Below are 19658 nucleotides of genomic sequence, written 5' to 3' on the forward strand. Positions count from 1 at the left end.
GATGACTTCCTGCCCATGGGGGTCAGATGTGGTCATGTTGCCATGGCAACGCACCAGCTTTCAATTAGCCTCCACTGGCACAGCCTCGAGAGGAGGAAGCATGGGGAGGAGGAGGACAGTTGGGGTGATGGAGAGAGCCTCCACAGAGGAGCCCTGAGAGGTCTCCGCTGGTTTTGCTCCCACTTGGCTTGGGGGTGATGGAGCCAATTAGAATCTGAATGTTGAGCGGGAGCGAGAGAAGCCAGCGCCTGGCTTTCCTGGAGCAGAGCAGGCCTGAGCTCGCTGTGAACACCCTGCAGAGACCGGCCCCTGTTGCCTGGCCCTGGTGTCCCCGTGGGTCCCTGCACAGCCCAGCCCAGCCCAGCCCAGAGACAGCCCTGCAGGCAGGCAGGCAGGGCCTGTGACCCCTGGGGGAGCGCGGGTGTTTGCTAAACTCCACACTCAGGAGCAACAGCGAGTGGCAAGGTATTTGAGCCACAGCTGGCGAGTGGGGTGACAGTGCTGTGGATGGTTTGCAGGGCCTTGGGGACAGGGATGCTCACAGGCTATGTATGGTACCCTGTCCCACAGGAAGCCCCCTGGTGGGTCCAGCAGAGCTGGAAGTCAAGGCTGGACCCACCAAATGCTCTGCACATCGGAGGGGGAGTCAGGTGTGACCGAGCACCCTGGAGGGCAGGGGTGTCCCAGGGGAGCTGCACAGTGCAGGGGTGACCGTTCTGCATCGTGAGGCTGTTGGCCGTGCATGCCCACAATGGTGGCTGGCATTCTTCTTTTTCTTTCCTTTTGACCAGTGAGAAGGCCTGGTTCTACGTTTGCACTGACAAGGTGCAGGAGGGAGGCTGGGTGGGAAAGGGCAGGTGCCCAGAGGCCGCAGGGCTGTTAGGAGGAAAGCCCGATGGGAAGTGGCAGAAACACGGGGAGCTCTGGCCCCAACAAGGCACGAGGCTGGGGGTTTCCATTGCTGTCCAAGGACAAGGCAGGAAGCTGGTCCTCTCCGATGTTGACCGTGCACTTGGCACTTCTCATGTTCAGGCTGATAACGCATCTCCCAGCTGAGTAATCCTAGTAAGTAGCAGCTGGAGAGGGCTTACTGGGTTCCAGGTACTTCCCTCTGCATGACATGGACTCCCGCACTGAGCTCTCAGAACCTCCCCGAAGGGGCCAGTCCTCCCCTCACTCAGAGATGAGAATCTGGGACCCAGAGAGGCTGAGTGACGTCCCGAGCCTCAGAGTTGACGAGCAGGACCCCAACTCCCAGATTCGCGCTCCTCCCTCTGCTCTGCTGGGGTCCCCTCCCTCTCAGACGGGATGCGTGGGGGGGCTTGCCTGTCCCCCCCCTCCCGAGCCTCCTTCCTGGGTATGGGCCTATCTCAGTTGAGGGCTGCAAGGGAGACTTAAAATATATATTTATTATCATTATATTGTGCTGTGTCATATTTTATTATTAGATATGTGTTATTATGACGTATTCATATCAGCATTCTTGACATAGAACTCACATACTATACAATTCATCTACTTAGACTGTGTAATTGAGCGGTTGTTAGTATATTCACAGAGTTGTGCAAATATTGCCACAGTCGATTTTAGAACATTTTCATCACCCCCCAAAGACTGCAGTAGCCGTCACTGAATGTTCCCACCCTCACCCCTTCTTCCAGACTTAGGCAACCAGTTATCCACTGTCTATCTCTACAGATGTGTGTTTTCTGGATCTTCTATAGAAATGGGATCATCCAACATGTCGTGTCTGTGTGCACGCGTGTGTCTGTGGCTCCTTTCGTTTCGCATAATATTTTCGGGGTTCGCCCGCGTTGCAGCAAGCATTCAGACCTCGTGATAGCCATTGTCCAGAGAGGCCACATTTTATGCATCCAGTCATCAGTTGATGGGTATCTGGGTTGTTTCTACCTCTTGGCTGTTGTGAATAGTGCCGCTGCGAGCATTTCTCTTGGGCACACACAGGAAGCGAGTTGCTAGATCGTATAGTGACTTTATAGTTAACCTTTTGGGGAAACGTCAGACTACTTTCCAAAGTGGCTGAGTTCACTTTACCCTACATCCTGTGAACACGTGTTATGATGTGTTTTTCTTTTCTCTTTCTTTTCCCCGTTTTTAAAAAATTTAACCACCCTAGTGGACGTAAAGGGGTATCTCACTGGGGGTTTTGACTTGGGTCTTTCTGATGGCTGATGATGTCCAGCATCTTTTCATGTGTTCATCGGCCATTTGTTATCTTTGGAAAAATGCATATTCAGATCCTTTGCCCACTTTTTAAATTGGGTCATATGTCTTTTTATTATTGAGTTCTAAGAGTTCTTTACATGTTCTAGACACAAAGCCCTTATCGGATCTATGAATCGCAAGTATTTTCTTCCATCCTGTGGGTCGTCTCTCCACTTTCTTGATGATGTCCTTTACAGCAAAAAAGTTTTCAGTTTTGAGGAGGTGCAACTTATTTTCTCTTTCGTTGTTTGTGCTTTTGGTGTCATATCTAAGACATCGTTGCTTTATTTGAGGCCACAAAAATTGATGCTTCTACTTTCTTCTCTGGGTTTTAGAGTTTCAGCTCTTACTTGTAGGTCCTTGATGCATTGGGGGTTAAGTTTTGAATACTGTGTGAGGTAGGGGTCCAACTTTATTCTTTTCCAGGTGGCTAGCCAATGGTCCCAGGGCCATTTTTCGAAAATACTAAACTTCCTCCATGGAATTGTCTTGGCACCTTTGTCAAAAAGTCAACTGATTGTAAACAGAAGGGTTTGTTTCTGGACTTTCAACTCTATCCTGTCGATCTGTATGTCTCTTCTTATGCCATTACCACACCGTCCTGCTGGCTGCAGCTTTGTGGTGAGTTTGACACTGGGAAGTGTAAGTACTCCCACTCTGTTCTTCTTTTTCAAGATTGTTTTGGCTAGTGAAGGTCCCTTGAATTTCCATGTGGCTTTTAGGATCAGCTTTTCAATTTCTGCCAGTATGTCAGACTGCATTTTTTGGGAATTACATTGAATCTGCAGGTCAGTTTGGGAATTCTTGCCATCTTAACAATGTTAGGTTTTTTCAATCCATGAACTTGATGTATTTCCCCATTTATCTACATCTTCTTTAACTTTTTTCAACAACGTTTTTGTAGTTTTCAGAGTAGAAATCTTGTACTTCTGTTAAATTTATCCCTAAATCTTTTGGTTTTTGATGTTATTATGAATGCTTTCTTAATTTTCACTTTTGATCTTTCATTGCAAGTGTATAGAAATAAGTTGCTTTTTGTGTATTGACCTTGTATGTTGCAACATTGCTGAACTAGTTTATTAGTTCTAATTCTTTTTTAGTGGATTCCTTAGGATTTTCTATCCATAAGACCATGGCATCTGCAAATAAAGAATTTTACCTCTTCTTTTCCAAAATGGATGCTTTTTATGTCATTTTTCCCCCCTAGTTGCCCAGCTGAGAACCTCCAATATAACACTGGGGAGAAGAGGTGACGTTAAGGGAAAAGCATACAGTCTTTTGCCAGTAAGTATGATATTAGCTGTGGATTTTTTTACCTGCCCTTTTTCAGGTGGACGAGGTTCCTTCCTCTTCCTATGTTGTTGAGTCTTTTATTATGAAGGGGTGCTGGGTTTTGTCAAATGCTTTTTGTGCATGTATTGAGATGATATGGTTTTTGTCTTTTCTTCCAATGATATAATAGTATATTACATTAATTGATTTTTGGATGTTAAACCCAGGGTAAATCCCACTTGGTCATGGCGTATAATCCTTTTTCTGTGTTGTTGGATTCAGTTTAGAGGAGACTTTTTATAATGTAATTCACAACAGAGAAAGAGATGGAATTTTTACAGCAAAATAAATCCTGGAGGCTGGGCCTGAGGCCAGACCACCAGGCATCTTTTATCATTTCCGCCTGCACCCGCAGGAATCCTGAGCCTGCCCCAGCTCCACCAGGAGGAAGCAATGGCCCTGCATGATTCCACCCAGGAGAACAGAGGCGCTTAAAAGAGGGGAAAGCACAGAAGAGGGATGATGGAATGAGACTTCCTGGAACCCTAGAAATGGACAGCTCTGACAATGAGGCTGAGGACTTGCTCATGAAGGGACTGCTCCTTAATCCCCACCCAGGTCTTTGCAGAAACCTGCCATCTCTCAGACCCAGCCTCTGGGCTGTCCTGGGACAGGGAGGGCTGTTTGTTGGGCTTTTACTTTGATACTGAACTTAACCTGGGGGCCAGGCTATGTGCAAACTCCCTCCCCACCCCCACCCCCCCAAAACTCTAAGGAAGAAACTCCATAACGATAGGTAGATGATATGGCAAATAGTTAAATACACAGATTTTGATTCAGACATATCTGATCGCAGTCTTGGCTCTGCTCTTAACAGCTGTGTGACCTCGAGCAGATTGCTCGATTTCTCTGAACCTTAGTCCCTACCTCTGAGAAATGGGGATAATCACAGAGCCTGAGTTATAGGGGTGCTGTGAGGATCGCCTGGCATGATGCATCGATCTGACCAAGTGCTTACGAAGGGATAATTGGTGTCTTATTCTGAAATACAAGTGCTGGTGGGAAACAATGCCAGGTCTGCTCTACTGAAGAGCAAGGTTTTTAAAGGGAAGAGACAGAAAAACCGGGGGCTTTGCCATTTGGAGGTAACTAGCAATTTGCCAACAGAGCTCAAAATGACTGTGTAAAAAGCTCTCATCAGTTTCCATTATATTAAATGATAATTCTTCATCTGCTTAGCTCTGAGAAACTGCCCTTGGGCCCCATGCCGCTGAAGAAAGCCCTCTGCTGAGATTCTGGAAGAAGAGACCTCATGGGAATATCTACACCTGTGCCAGGGAACAATCCACTGCACTTAGATGAGGCCTGGAGACTTTGGTGGTCTTCAGGGTTCATTTTACCAGAGTGAATCCAAAGCCCTCTTATGAAGAGTGGTTATTTTCGGTAAAATCAACCTTTTGAAAACGCGGAGCAGCAGCAGGGTGGGTAGCGGGCAGTGAGGGCGGAGAGTCTGGGTGGGCTTTGCAGCACCGTGTGGGAGCTTCCCGCGGAGGCTTGCACCCGAGCCTCGGGGGAGAGCACCGGGCTGCGGATGGGGTGGGGCAGTCGTTGGTTGGGGCGTGATTTTTCGAGCTATGAGATGGTGCCCAAGGAGGGCAAGGAGAGAGAAATGGGCCATGGGCCTGGGATGGAAATTCAAGGAGACACAGAAGACACAGAAGGAGGAGACACAGAAAAAAGTGTTGGTGGGTAGGAGGCGGCCAGGGCTATGGAAAATGAGGGGAGAGAGAGTGTTACAAAATGGTGGAATTTAACCACTTGAACATGGCATAAAGGGAGAGCAATGGAACCGAAGTGTTTGTTGGCAGAATGGGTGTCCAAGAAGAACTTTTTGAGAGCAGTTTCTAGGGAGTTGGAAGGCAACAAACAGACGGTGGTGGGTTGAGGCGTGAGTGGGGAGGGTGAGAACAGACTGGTCTTTTAAGAAGCTTGATGGAGAACAAAGCAGGTGGCAGGGGTGCCTGGGATGTGCGGGGTGCCCATGGGAGCTGCCCAAAGGCTGGTGGAAGGAGGACTAATCCCAGGCCCTGTGAAGCTGCCACTCTGCGTGGTGAGAGACAAGCTTGTGTGGTCCGAGCCCGTCCCCAGCAGCCTGGTTGCCATGGTGACGGCGGTGCAGTCTGCCTGTTCTGAGTCAGAGGATATCGCTACCTGCGCGTCCTGAAATGGCAGGGACACCTGAACTTAATCAGCCTGTTTGGATAACGAATGTTGATCCTGGGCCGCATCCAGAGTGACATCCTTGCTGCTGGTGAGGTGTAGTCCCATTAGGAGGGGATGAAAATGGAAGGCGGGTCCATGCAATCAGCACTCCCCTGCACCCGGGCCACCCGTTCCAGTTCAGAGGCCTGTCCATTATGCACGAGACCCTGGCGCACATCCATCACGCCAGCCAACACCCCCACAGTCACCTGCCAGCCCCCGCACAGCCGCATCATTGTGGGCAGTTTCAAATTCGTGCTTAGCGTCCGCACAGCAACTTCAGTTTGCTTTTCTGCAGCCGGCGTCACCACACCGCACTGCAGCTCCAGAAAGCACGAGCTTCCCTCGTGGAGGCCACGGCCGAGTCGGGAAGGCTCCCGCTAGATCGAGTAACGCAGGGTAATGGTGCAGAAAATGCAGCCGCAGCCTGTCTGCTCTCATTCTTTCCTGCTCTCGCCTCGTCCACAAGCGACTGCCTGGCTGGGTTTGAGCCACAGCCGGTGGAGGGGACGGCTCTGCTCCCGGGAGGAGGAGAAGGGAAGGGGGCTGTGCCCGGGCGTCTGCCCGGCCGGCTGTTTGTGAGAGTGGCAGGGGTGGGGCGTCCTGGGAGCCTGCACATTCCTGAACGTCCAGAGGTGAAGGACTTCTCGGGGTGTGGAGGATAACGGCAGAGCACGAGGGTGCGGGCAGGAGCGCGGGAATTCTGGAGCAGGGCACCTCATCTCTAAGACCAGAGGGCCCCACGGGCGGTTTCAGGATGTGGTCTGGAGTGGCTGGGGGGTTGAGGAGGTGTGGTGGGTGGACGTGGGTGTCCACGCAGTGGGTGGAAGCATACGGGAGTGTAGACGCCTGGCACTCAGTGGCATCGCAGCTGGGAGCACTGTCCAGATGCAGTCAGACAAACCTGTGCCTGGGTCCCAGCACGATCCCCAACACACTGTGGCTCCCTTGGAGCCTTTGTCCTCTTGTGCAAAACAGGGGAAGACTGCTTCCTTCCCAGAGTTGCTGGAAGCTTCCCTGACATAAGCGTTGTGCCCCTAGGAACCTCTTCTTCCTGTCCACAGCTGTCCTAGGTGTTGGGCGTGGGGTCCCTGCACCAGGGAGCTCAGCCTTCCGGGGCCGAGCCAAGCTCAGGAGCCATCGCCGCCAGCCTGCACTGCTTTCCTGCTCACGACTGGGTGATCCTCATACGTTTCACCACCTCGGGAGACTTAAGCTAAAGGCTGAGGCATCAAGCGGGGAGACAGTCACTGTGAGTGAGACTTTTCTCCATGGGGAGATTCGGGAACCCTCCAATCCAGGCGGCAGTCCCTGGGGGGCTGTCTGTGCTGGAGCTGTGGGTGGTGGGCTTGGCAGCCTCCTGGTTTCTTTGCTGGTGGACTTTCTTCTCTGTGCCTCAGTGCCTTTGGGATCAGGGAGCCTTTGGGACAGAGGCCGAACCATGGTAGAAGGAAGGCTGTTGACTTTCCCGGGGTGGCCGGGTGAGCAATGAGAAGCTGGTTGGGGCGCCTCCCGGCTCCTGTCACCTGTGGATGCAGGTGCTGGCCTTGCTGCTGTGGTGACCTTCGGAAGGCAGGTGGACAAGCACCAGGCAGCTCTGGCCCCGGTGGCTGAGGGACTTGGTAAGAACCTAAGTCAGAGGCTGCATGTGGGGAAGGAGAGCAGAGGGGGCCCAGCCCTGGCCCCACATTTCCAGGAAGGCAGCAGGGGCAGCCTGAGGGGCAGGCCCAGGACTCGGGGGTGAGTGGGGACCCATGTATCCATGCACGGCTGGAGGACGCACGCAGTGATCCCCCCACCCCTATCTCCTTCTGGTTGGGGTGTGCATGCCTCGTGCAGCTCTGTCTGTGCCTGGGGTGGCTCAGGACGTTTGGGAACCCAAGGTCCCAAGGTGTCCTGGGAATTATCTCGGGGTGATTCATGCTCTCCAGCACCGTTAAATCCCCTGACAGATGACCGACTCTTCTAATGCAGAGCTGGACAGAATAAAGGTCCGATTTGTCCACCGCCAGGACTCTGCCCCCAAAGGCTTTCATTTCTTACCGGAATAACACTAGCCCGTGGCTATGTGTGGGGGACTCTGCGCTTGGGCTGAGTCTCTTGGGACCAGCAACAGCAGGGCCGGTTCAGGTCTGGAGACTCAGTGTTTGTCTCTCTCCTTTGCCAGCCGCCTGCCTTGCACCGGGCCTGCCTTCATGGGAGGTGTCTGCCGAACCCGTATTTCATTCCCCGCCATCAGCCCTTCCCCCAGGGCTCTGCTGGCTCAGTCGCCTCGTTCCCTACAGACTCCGGGGTGCAGACGAGCAGCCGGCTCTAACTGCTGATAGCAAAGCCACAACCCGGGGGGGTCACGGCAGAGAATGCTAGGGGCGCCCCGTGAACGGGAGGCTGTGGTTTTTGGAACCTTTTAATTAAGTCGTTAAGGAAGTGGATGCTCAGAGAGGTTAAGTCACTTGCTCACAGACACACAGCCAGCTCAGGTGAATGGCAGAATGAGCCCAGAACCCACGTCTCCTACTCCCCAGGCTGATGTCCAGTGGGGGCGTGAGGAGAGCTTTCCCATTAATAAAAGTTTCAGATGACGTCGGGTGTGTGACACCTTGGATTACACACACCCTGTACGTCTCTTTAGATTTCTTGTCTGGCTCATAGTAACGCCAGCCTTCCTGTGTTCAAACGTGGGGACTTTTTCAATATAGCAACTTGGCCAGCAGAGGGAGCGAAGTCCCAGATTTCCGGATTTAATAATGAATGAGTCCTCTTAAGAGTTTCTGAAATGACAGGGCAATCAAGGCTCATTTGGGGAAGAAAAGATGGAGCTTTCATTCTTTATCCAAATCATCTCTACCTGCTAACAATGATGTATAATACATAAGGATCGAAAGTGATTAAAATCCTTATGAATTTAATCAGAAATTCACAGCTAACCACTATTTGCTTTGGTGCAAATTGATGTGGAATAACAATCATGTGTATCTGCAAATTTTTTTTAACTTGTGGGAAATTTGCTGGTGATTTGTGGGGGGAAGTTCGGGGGAGGGGACCCTTCGAAAGAGAGAAACGAAGGAAGGAAGCAGTTGAGAGCGGGCTCCCCAGGGGCCCCAAATACAGGCACTGAGCAGTTCTGTCGAAGGTCTTTGTTCATAAATTTCAGGCCTTTGCTATTTATTATTATGAACAATAGGAAATCCTAATAATAACTCCTATGTGTGCCATTTGCTTTAACCAAGCAAAATTCTCTGAATTGTTTCTTACCTCTGAGTCACATGTTTGGGTCCAACGCTCCTCCTCCCGCTTCCTTCCACACTTTCCTTCATTTTTTCACCTAAATTATTCCTCATCAAATCAAACCACTGAAGTTTTTCAAATACAAACATGTACAGGGCAGAGAGAGACGGCTGCCCCTTCATTCCCTTTCTCCCTTAAAGAAGATGTTCTTGAAAGGTGGAGACAGTCCCTGGTTAAGAGTCCCCTCGGGGGGGAAAGAAAAGGCCAAATGGAGAAAGATCTAGAAGCCCTCACCATCCTTTCCGTGCTGGGAACTTTCTTGTAGAAGGTTTTTTCTGTGTCTCCAATCCAAACCACGGAGGGCTGGAGCTCTCGGGCCACCTGCAAGGAGAAGGAGAGCCTTGGCTGTAAATGCATTTCTCTCTTGGTCCCCAACAAACAGCAGGACTCCATGGCTCCCTGAGATGGCTCTCGGGGGTGGGGGTGCCTGGGGGGCTCCTCTGCACAACCCCCCCTCCCCCCGCTGAACAGCAGGGCGGGGGTACCACCCTGCTTCCTCTCCCACCTTCGGGGCGGGACACACGCCAGCGCTGCCCATTCCCCTCTAGGACCTGGAGCCTCGAATCAGTGGCTCGACATAAACCAACCGTGTCCTGCTGCACACAAACAGGCATTTGGGCCTCGAGTTTTAATTACAGCCTACTTGCTGCTCCCAGGTTCATTCAGACTCGCTCATCATGAGAAAAGCTGTTTCAGCACAAGGGGCCCCCTGATGCCATTTGTTCGCCTCTGTGCGGCTGTGCCTTTGTGGCCGAGGTTTTGCCTGGAAGGTGGCTCTGAGCCCCTCCACGGCGGGCAGGGCTTCGTGCCAGCGCTGGGACGTCCCGTGGGCCTGTGAATAATTGCCACACATGGAACAATCTCTTCAAAGCGCCCCCATGATAGCAAAGTTCGGGTATTTTTGCAACAATTTGTGCTTTGTGCAAAATTGTGACAGATAAAAGCCGTCTCCAGCCACAGCAAATATAACGTTATGTACTCCTATTTTTATATTTCTTAAAGCATCATTAAGGCAGCAGGTGTGAGTTTTAACCAAGACAAGCATTTAATAAATGATGGGAAGATCACTAGACGCCCCGTGGCCAGGTCTGTTCCTGCAGCATTAGGTGTGGGGGGAAGCGGGTTACGCACGCTTAGACAGGAGGGCAGGGAACTTGATCCTGGTGCCAGCCTGACCCCTGGGCCGTGTGCCTTCAAGGCCCCACGCTCACCAGCACGTTCAGAGAGGAAGCAGGACTAGCCGACCACTGTTCGGTAGGCCTTAATTTTTAGACACAGAGCCATAGAGTTTAAGAAGGCAGAATGGCAAATTGTAATCCCAATTCCTGGGTGGCGTGGCGGGGTGTGGTCATCACGGTGAGTCAGCGAGCAGCCGTGTGCCTGGCCGGGCCACACGCGTCACACACGGCAGCACACGCACGGTCAGGGCTGACGCTGACGCAGCGTGGACTCAGCACGCCCTCCCTGATGACAGCTCGTTCACGCTAGGCCCGAGGCGGCAGGAACCACTCTGCTCAACCAGGTTTCACAGATGGTGAAACTTAGCTGAAAGACGCCAAGGGACCTCGTCCAAGTTCACGCAGCTGGAGAGTGGCAGAAGCAGGAGGCAAGACCAGGCTGCTGGCTGCAGAGTCTACTGGAAGCACTCAAGCCAGACCCCTGGCCCCTCTCCCCAGCTGTCCATTCTCTGGGCTCCTTGCTGTCGGCCCCCCCGACTTTACAATGCGGCCGGCCTGCAGCCGAGGGCAGGCTCCACAGAAGCATTGTTCTGCTAAAAGCTATTTTAAGTCCAAAGCTTCCCTACTTCCAGCCCCCAAAGAAAATAAGAAAATGAGATGCTGGGGTTTAAGCTTCTTAGAAAAGAGACACTTTATAATGACAAAGGCAAAATCTTATTCTTTTCACTCCCTCTTAAAAATCGTAGCTTCAGAACAGAAAGCAGCCCCGGAACAGTTTTCACATAAACCGTTGTCTCCCATCTTTGGCTGATCGTGTGCTCGCTGGGGCAGCGGGCCTCCCCCCTCCCATGTCCACTTGGCAAGCGGCAGCTTTTCCACAGCCCACTTTTCTTAATGGGAATTGCAGATGTGGGCACCCAGAATTTCCGTGTGACTTCCCTCCTTCTGCTCCTAATGACGTAAGCCACATCGATGGTCCCGAGAGGCAGGAGTCTTCTTAGCTTGGGATAATTTCGAAACTAGCGGTCTTACTTCCAGCACCTGATTTAAAATTGTTTTGGTCACAGCGTCGCATTGAATGTGCCAGCCAACAATTGTCCCCTGAACTTGTCTGCGCCGTCACAGACTGGGGGGGGGAATCCGTACTTCCTGTAGTTTGCACCCGCACCTGTGAAGGAATGGCTTTGACAGGACCGTTCACCTGCTTTGGGGCCCACGGGGCTGTGCGGATGACGCTGGTGATGACGTGGTTTGGAGGGGCTCCGTTCTTATCAAATGAAGCAGAAGACGGCTCCCCCGCGAGTGCTTTGACAACAACGATATGAGGAATAATCATGCGCAAAGCGCCTCGATCTCCACGACATCACTGCTGTCCTCCCTGGCCGCGTGCCACATCCTGTGCCAAGCACGTCCCAGCGTCTCCCCCTTTACACACGAGGTCACTGGAGAAGTGTTGGAACCCGGCGTTAGACCGAGGTCTGCCTGTCACCCCTGGGCCCTTCTACTAACCAGGGGTCACACTGCTGTGTTGGTAGACAAGATGCCCGGTTGAAAGCATCTCATTCCCCTTAACGCATTTCCTTCTCTGTCGCCTGTCGTTCCAGCAGCAAGAACTCTAAAACCGTGACTGTCTTGTCCTCCTGAGCGTGCACTTTTCATTTTCCTGACATTCGCAGTGGCGAGCTGGCCCGAGGACCCCTGGTGACCGTGCTCAGCTCTGAGCACAGAAGAGAGGCATGGATCCTGGGCACCCCCAAGAGGACAGCCTCTCCCACCACGAGCCATCTAAGGGATGAGACTGTTCCTTGAAGAAAAGAAGACTCAAGGGCCTGAGGGAGCTGTTTTCAAATAGTTGAAAGGCTGTCGTGGGAGGGAAAGAGGGCTTTACAGTTTTTGGCCCAAAATGTGGAATGAGAGCTGTTGTCGCATGTCTTCCCTCATCAGTGCTTCTGGAGGAGCTCTGAGGTGCCAGGAGCTGTGCTCGGTGCTGGGGCCCCTGCCCTCAAGGCCCTGCCCATGGACAGGGGGGCAGCTTCTGAGGGGGGCCCAAGGAAAATGGGCAAGGATCACTAATGACAGCGAGAGGGAGAAGTGGGTCAGGCAGGGGACCAGGAATGGAGTTTGCAGATAAAGGTTAGAGCAGACAGAGCTTCTGATGGTTTCTAGAAGATCACAGAGCCGGAGAGGGGGGTGCAGCGGCCATGCTGGGGACAGGAGCCGGGGCGCAGGGCTCAGTGTCTCCTCATGGGGCTGCCTGGGGTCACAAACGCATCACAGAGGCCGTCACAATGCTGCGGAACTTGCTTTTATCCTGGAAGCTGTGGAGAGTCTATAAGGGACTTGTATCAAGAACTTTGATCCTAGCCGTGTTCTAGAAAAATCCCTCTGGTGGTATGTGAGGCATGACAGGCTAGTCATGTGCAAATGGATGGCAGGAGCTCATAAGTGAAGGAGGAGAGTGGATGAGCCTGGTGAGGGCTCCCCACGAGTGGGGCCAGGGGTGAAGACGCCGATGGAGCAGAAGGGCTCGGGCTGACAGGGAAGAGCAGCGCCGGAGAGAACAAAGGGCCCAGAAGAAAGAGCCGTCCCCAGGGCCGAGGGAGGTCAGGGGCGAAGGAAGGCAGGGGGCAACGGTGGCCAGTGCTGGCCCAAGGGCCTGGCATTCTGGAGGTCCCTGGTGGCCTTGGCAGGGCATGGAGGGGACAGAAGCCAGGTGACAGGGGGCTGAAGTGTGAATGGTCAGAGACGGAAACAGGGAGCGTTCTTTCAGAAGGATGGGGAGCACGGAGACCAGAGGTGGCATGGAATGGGAGGAGAGTCAGGAGAAGAAGAGCTCGGAGGGAGAAGGATCGTTGCTGGTGCAGGCTGCACGTCTCTGAGACAAGGGTTGTTTGCAGGTACAAAGGGAGGACAGACCAAGCTTTAAAAACATGGAAATTCGCGGAAATTTGGTCCTTTCTTATTGTTATTGCAAAAGCAGTATTCATTGGCAAAATTTTCAGAGTGCATATTCAGACACACAGACAACACTCTCTGCCTCCTCCATTTAAATGAATCGTCCAACATTTCCTGTCCTTACAGACCTTCCTCGACGTATTTGCTAAAACGAGATTGTTCCTCCAGCACTGCATTACGTTCTGGTTCACGCAGGTGAAATTTATTTCTCCAACATCATTTTAACACAAAGTCCCATAATTTACTGACCGAACCTACTGTTTTTGAATCTTTGGGACGTTTCTGCCTTCTCATGAAATTAAACAGTGGTTCGATGGGTTTTGGAGGCACATGACGGGTCATTCCCTTAGAACGAGGCCACACCCGCAGCTGCTGGGTCGCAAGGCTTGTGTTGTTCACGTTTTCGCTCATGTTGTCTACCTGCCTTCCCGGAGATTCTCTGCTTACACTCTCTCCAGCCATAGGTAAGTGGATCTGTTTTTCTACAGGCCTCTCCTTAACGAGTATTAACAATAAAAAACTCTGCCAATTTGTTAATGAAAAATGGTATCCTTTGCTCTTTTAATTTTCATTTAGCAATGAAAAGTCTTCACTTAAATTACCCACAGATAGTTTGAGGTCATGGGCAATTAGATGTAATTAATTCATAATTGAACTTTTCCGAAGTTACACTGGACAGTTCACTTAAGCTGCCAGTAGAGGGCTCTTCAGTCCTATCAAATGTAACTGCAGGGTTTCAGTTTTGTGGCAATTCTGGAATGAAGACAAATTTCCACCAACAGTGGTTTTTCAAATTCTGGGGAGCTCTGTCAAACAATTAAAGACGTCTCCTTCTATGTGAGTTTTGTGCTTTGATCTTTTGTAATCTCTAAAGAAATGTCGAAAATTCACCATCAGAATTGGATTCTCTTGGGTTACAATATGGTGGCTCTACAATGAAAGTTGTTTGTGTTTGGCATGTTGAATTACCAATACGATTTGCCCAAATGACTCCTGGAAGCTTTGGGAGTTCTCTCGGAAAATGTCCTATTTTGCATGCCTTAGAAAACCTGATGAAAAACCAGCTATTCTTTCTCCAATGGTTGAGTCTCAGAAAAGGACCACCCACTCATCCATCCAAACATCCATCCATCCATCCACCCACCATCCATCTACCCGCCCACCCACCATCCATCTATGCACCCATCATCCATCTATCCAGCTAAATGCCCATCCACCCTTCCTTCTTTCCTTCTATCTAGATGCTTCCATCCATCCATCCATCCATCCATCCATCCATCCATCCACCCGCCATCCAACCATCCATCTACCCACCCATCCTTCCATCTATTTACCCTTTTTTCCTTTGTCTATCCATACATCTATCCACCCCTGTACCATCCACACATCTCCCCACCCGTCCTTCCTTTCTTCCATCCATCCATCCATCCATCCATCCATCCATCCATCCATCCATCCATTTGCTGTGGATGAAGCTGTGATGTGTGAAGCTTAGTGGTGGGAGCCAGGAGTGTCTGGGGACTGAGAGACACGGTCCCTGCCTGCATAGCGTGTGTAGCTTCTGTGTCTAAATGGGAGTTGGTGGGCACAGGGAGGCAGCCACCAGTGAGCAGCTGCCGTGCTGGGGAGGAGCTGGAGAGGTGTGGGTTACCTGGGGAGAGGAGAAGCTCATGTTCCCAGACTCGAGTCACTTGGTTTCTGTTTAAGTACTTAAAATGTGAAGACATTTTGTTCTGTATTTCCACTATTTAAAAACATTTAAAATTTCAATTTCTTTGCATTACCTTTTATGAGATTGCAGAAATTACTTCAAGTCCTCACTGGGTGTTAACTGGGATAAACCATAAATGATACTCGAAAGCAGCACAGAGGTGTATTAAAGAGTCAGGAGCCCGGCTGGGCTGACCCTGTACGGGAAGGAAGGTAAACGGAGGCAGAGGAGAAGACCAGGGGGGAGCCAAGCTACAGGTCCCGTGGATAGCCTGTGCTGTGAGGGGCATCGGGTCAGTGCTAGCCACAGGAACACACCGATGTGATTGCTGATGATCGGGCTGTCTTCAAGGGGAAGATGTCTGAATGCTGCTGGGCATGAGGCTTACAAATCACCTGCACTTCCCTTTGGAAACCCCTCTTCTCCCCAGCTCACTCCCAGCCACACCAGGGCTAATGGCTTCACGCCAAACTGCACGGCTGAGCCGACTTTGAGCAGCCCAGGGTTCAGGCCTGTGTGTACGCCCCTGCTCAACTTCCCATGCACATTCTAGCCACATCCACAGCCTTCCCGGCTTCAGGTGTTTCCAAACTGGTTAACGCTCTTTTAATATCGCTGGACTGACCCTGGTCCTAGCCCATCCCCATTAGCCTTCCACAGAGCCGGAGGGGATGGACACGATATTTATGGTCGCTTTCGGTCCACAGGATGCCAGCATGTCCCTTACTGACAGACGACGTTTGGGGCACCCACGGTCTGGGGCCCTTCCTCCCTGCGGAGTCCGCTCAGCCCTCCGTGGGGATGTGGAGACACTGTAGCTTCAGCTCGGTTTTGCCATGAGCCTAAAACTGCTCTGAAATACAAAGTGCGCTAAACAATAAAGGTTCTGATGTCCATGCGCGCTCCCTTCCTCAACCTGAAACGGCCTCCATGCAGCAGTGAAAGGTGACCTGGCCTCTGACGGCAGATCCATTCAGGACTTGGGGTCACCGGCCCCCTGCTCCTCTTATTTTCATCCCTGGTGCTGCACCAGAGCCCCTAAATTCTGCTTCTGTCCCGTCCCCCCTCCCCTCCCCTCTCTCCCTCCTCCCCTCCTTTCACGGGAGCAGCTCCGTGCTGTGGGGTCAGGTGGACCAGGTGTTTGCTTTACCCTGATTGAATTCTCCTTGTGAAGGTGATCCCGTAGTTATGACATGTACTACATATCTGTGTGTTTGAAAAAAACAACTACCATCCACAAACAGCAACAATGTCTTTGTTTGGGTTATTAATCAAGAGTATAAGTCATGGATGAGCTGTAGAAACATAATTGGCTGGGCTCTCCATCACCTGACTCCTGGACCAGCTGTTTATACCAGCACATCTGGGCACGATCCCTTGGCATGCGGCCACAGGCTGTTGGCTGTGAGCCCAACAAGGAGCCCCTGGTGGGTGGTGCCAAAGCGCAAATGGCTTCTTTTTGTCCAGACATGCAGGCCAGTGCAGGCCATGTGGCCTAGACCCGCCGCCCGGTGTGGGGGGTGGCCTCCCTCCAAGTCTGGCCTTCACTGGAGGAGAGGGAGGGCTCAAGGACCACAGGGAGGAGAAATCATCTCTCCCAAGACCTGGAGCATGAGACAAGGAGTTCTCTGCCTGGTCTGCCTTCCTGGCTCTGCTGGGGTCCCCTCGGCGTTCTCCTGGGAGGCCTGGAGGGTCAGGAGAAGAGGGTGCTGGACAAGGGGGAATCGGAAGTTGTGGGAACCCACTGGGGTGCCGACAGCATGCGGTAGCTTCCAGTTCCTCACCTTCTCATGCTGAAGTGTCCTCAGCTGACACACTTTGACCCAGGAATGCCCTGGCCCTCCGGTCACTATGAGGGCACGGCAGCCACAGGCTGGGCACAAAGGACGCTTCCCTCCCCCAGGGGCCTGTTGGGGCCTATGTGACAGCTCTGGGGTCGGATCCAGACGCCAGGCTCTTTGTTCTTTAGTATCTGGGATCAAATTAAGCACTTGGAGCCTCACTTTTCTTGTCTGCAAAATGGAGACTTTAATTCCTGCCTCAGCGGGGACTGGCGCAGTTAAAAAGGACAGTGTGTGTAAAACCCCTTCGCATGTGCCAGACTCCAGGCCAGGGGAGAGTCCTTCCGGCTTTTCCACCCCGATTTACCGTCATGAAGACCTGGAGGCTGGTGTCTTGCCTTGAGGACAACAACAACTTCTTCTTCTTCCTCTTCTTCTTAAGATTTATGTATTTATTTTAGAGAGACAACAAGACTGGGGTGGGGGGGATGGAGGGGCAGGGGGAGTGGGAGAGTGAATCTTTTTTTTTTTTTAAAGATTTTATTTATTTATTCGACAGAGATAGAGATAGCCAGCGAGAGAGGGAACACAAGCAGGGGGAGTGGGAGAGGAAGAAGCAGGCTCATAGCGGAGGAACCTGATGTGGGGCTCGATCCCAGAACACCGGGATCATGCCTTGAGCCGAAGGCAGATGCTTAACCGCTGTGCCACCCAGGCGCCCCAGGAGAGTGAATCTTAAGCAGCATCCATGTGAACATGGAACCCAACGTGGGGCTCGACCTCACGACCCTGAGATCATGACCTGAGCCGACACCTAGAGTCAGATGCTTAACTGACTGTGCGCCATCCGGGTGCCCCCTCCTTGATAACTTCTTTTGTTCACAAAACATGTATTAAATAGTGAGCATTTATGACATTTCTTAGTTGTTAGATATATTTCTAATTCAGATGTGTATTCTTTTCCACATATAGCTTTAGCAAAGGAGGGAATTTAAGATAACAGTTACTCACTTGTACAGTAAACTCATTTCTTCAAGGAACTCCCTTATCCAAGCTGTTAACCCATTAGCATTATTGTGTGTAAAGCAAAGGAACCCGCCAAAAATCATGATCACAAAATGGACTGGAATCTGTGCCCATGAAAGCAAATCGCAGGCGCGTTTCCGCGCTGTTTCCCCGCGTGTGCACAGGGAGCTGCGTGAAGCCCTAAGTGCCACCAGCCAGAAGCGCGGTTAGGAGCGGTTTCCTAAGAGTTGCATTCTTGACTTCCTGGAGATTAATTCAGGGATAAGGATTCTTTACAAGGAGACGTGATGAGTAACAGGCCCTTCTGTTGTGGTTCACCTTCTCCTGCAAATGCCGAGGACCCCTGTTCTGCCGCGTGCCAGCCACAGCCCGTTCTACGGCTCCCGGGACGCAGGAAGGCACTATGGCTTCCTGCCCTTGGTCTTCTGGCACAGGCATAATTTCCCGCTTTTCTTTGGTTAATTAAAAGCAAATACCGCTTTGCAGTGTAGATCGCTGCTCTGTCAGTCACACCAGGACGCAGTGGCCTCACTGCACGTGATTTTTAATTGAATGCCGCCCGCTCCCGAGACCTTTGCGTCTCTCATTCATCAGTTACACACGTGGTAAAGGGGAGGCTTAATGAGGTATGTGTCAGGCACCCCGACACGGAGCGGCCTCGGTGGGCAACCACACTCTTCCGCATTTTGATAACCTGACGTTCGGCATTTTGGGGCCTACATGATGTCGGGACAATGATTCTAATAAATGCAAAGACAGCTTACTCGATATCAAGGTAACCTCTCAGCAGCAGAAACAACAACGTCTTGAGAGAGACCGCATCATCCTCACGCCATTGGCTCTGTCCTAGGGTCCTACCAGGAGTAAGCGAGCCATTCGGTAGGAGGGAGAAGAGGCTTACTTCCACCCTACTTCAGTTAGAGGCAGAGTCATGCAGCGATTACACTGGCGGCTCTGAACCCAGACTGTACGGGCTCCCATTACAGCACTGCTAGCCAGGAAAATTGCTTAAATGCTTTGGGCCTCGGTTTTCTCATCAATAAAAGGGGATAATGACAGTGCTTCCCTCGTAAGGTTGTTGCGAGGATTGAATGAGTTAGCATAGAGAAGCGCTAGAACAGGATCCGGTATATATGGACGCTAATGAAATGTCAATATTTTAATATTTATATGCTTCTGTCTGTTACTTGACAATGTCAAAAAATTAGGTATTTAGAATGAATGAATTTACGGTTTTATTCCCGGGGGGTGGGTGGGTCGGGGAGGAGGCAAGAGGACAGGTTTCTTTGACTTTTCTTCTGAAACACTTAGTGCTTAGAGCTTGGTGGGTAAGCACACGAGGCCACAAGCCAGGCTGCTGGGCCTTAAATTCCAACTCATGTTCAAATCTTTGTCTAGCCTCAGAAATGTGCTCGCATGCTGGAGGATTCTGAGCAGCTCAGTGGAGAGCCAGAGCTGGAAAATTAGAAGAACTGAGCATACACCTTAGCCTTTGCCAAGTTCAAGGTGCTTGCTAAACACCTCAGGCTTTCCACTTAAGGTTCACTAAAGTGAAGATGATGTTCTAGGACTAAGAGTTTCACCTTAGACGAAGGGCAAAATCAAAATAGACCCACAACAACAAAATGGAAAACAAAACCTTCGCAAGCCCAAGCTGATTGGCCAGTAATTTAACTACCTGTCAGAATAAAGCCCAGCATGCTCAGATTATCAACAACATATCATCCAAGATGTCTAATATGCAGAGAACCCTTATTAACGATATGAAGAAACAGGAAAATGTGACACACGGTCAAGGAAAAAAGTCAAATAGAAACCAGCTCCAGGGGCGCCTGGGTGGCACAGTCGTTAAGCATCTGCCTTTGGCTCAGGACGTGATCCTGGCGTTCTGGGATCGAGCCCCACATTGGGCTCCCTGCTCCGCTGGTTGCCTGTTTCTTCCTCTCCCACTCCCCCTGC

General features: G+C 51.3%; 1 protein-coding gene across 1 annotated transcript in view; it reads right to left on the reverse strand.

Moving 5' to 3' along the window:
* The window catches only part of DRC11 (dynein regulatory complex subunit 11), a 146810-nt gene that overhangs the window by 12757 nt on the left and 114395 nt on the right, over window positions 1–19658 (reverse strand). The window contains exon 16 of the mRNA XM_045794047.2: window positions 9283–9369. Within this exon, the coding sequence (XP_045650003.2) occupies window positions 9283–9369 (87 nt within the window). The remainder of the gene's footprint in view (window positions 1–9282; window positions 9370–19658) is intronic.

The sequence above is a fragment of the Ursus americanus genome, chromosome 1 (assembly GCF_024610735.1).
Source record: "Ursus americanus isolate L20-20 chromosome 1, mUrsAme1.1.p, whole genome shotgun sequence".
Classification (NCBI taxonomy): Eukaryota; Metazoa; Chordata; class Mammalia; order Carnivora; family Ursidae; genus Ursus; species Ursus americanus.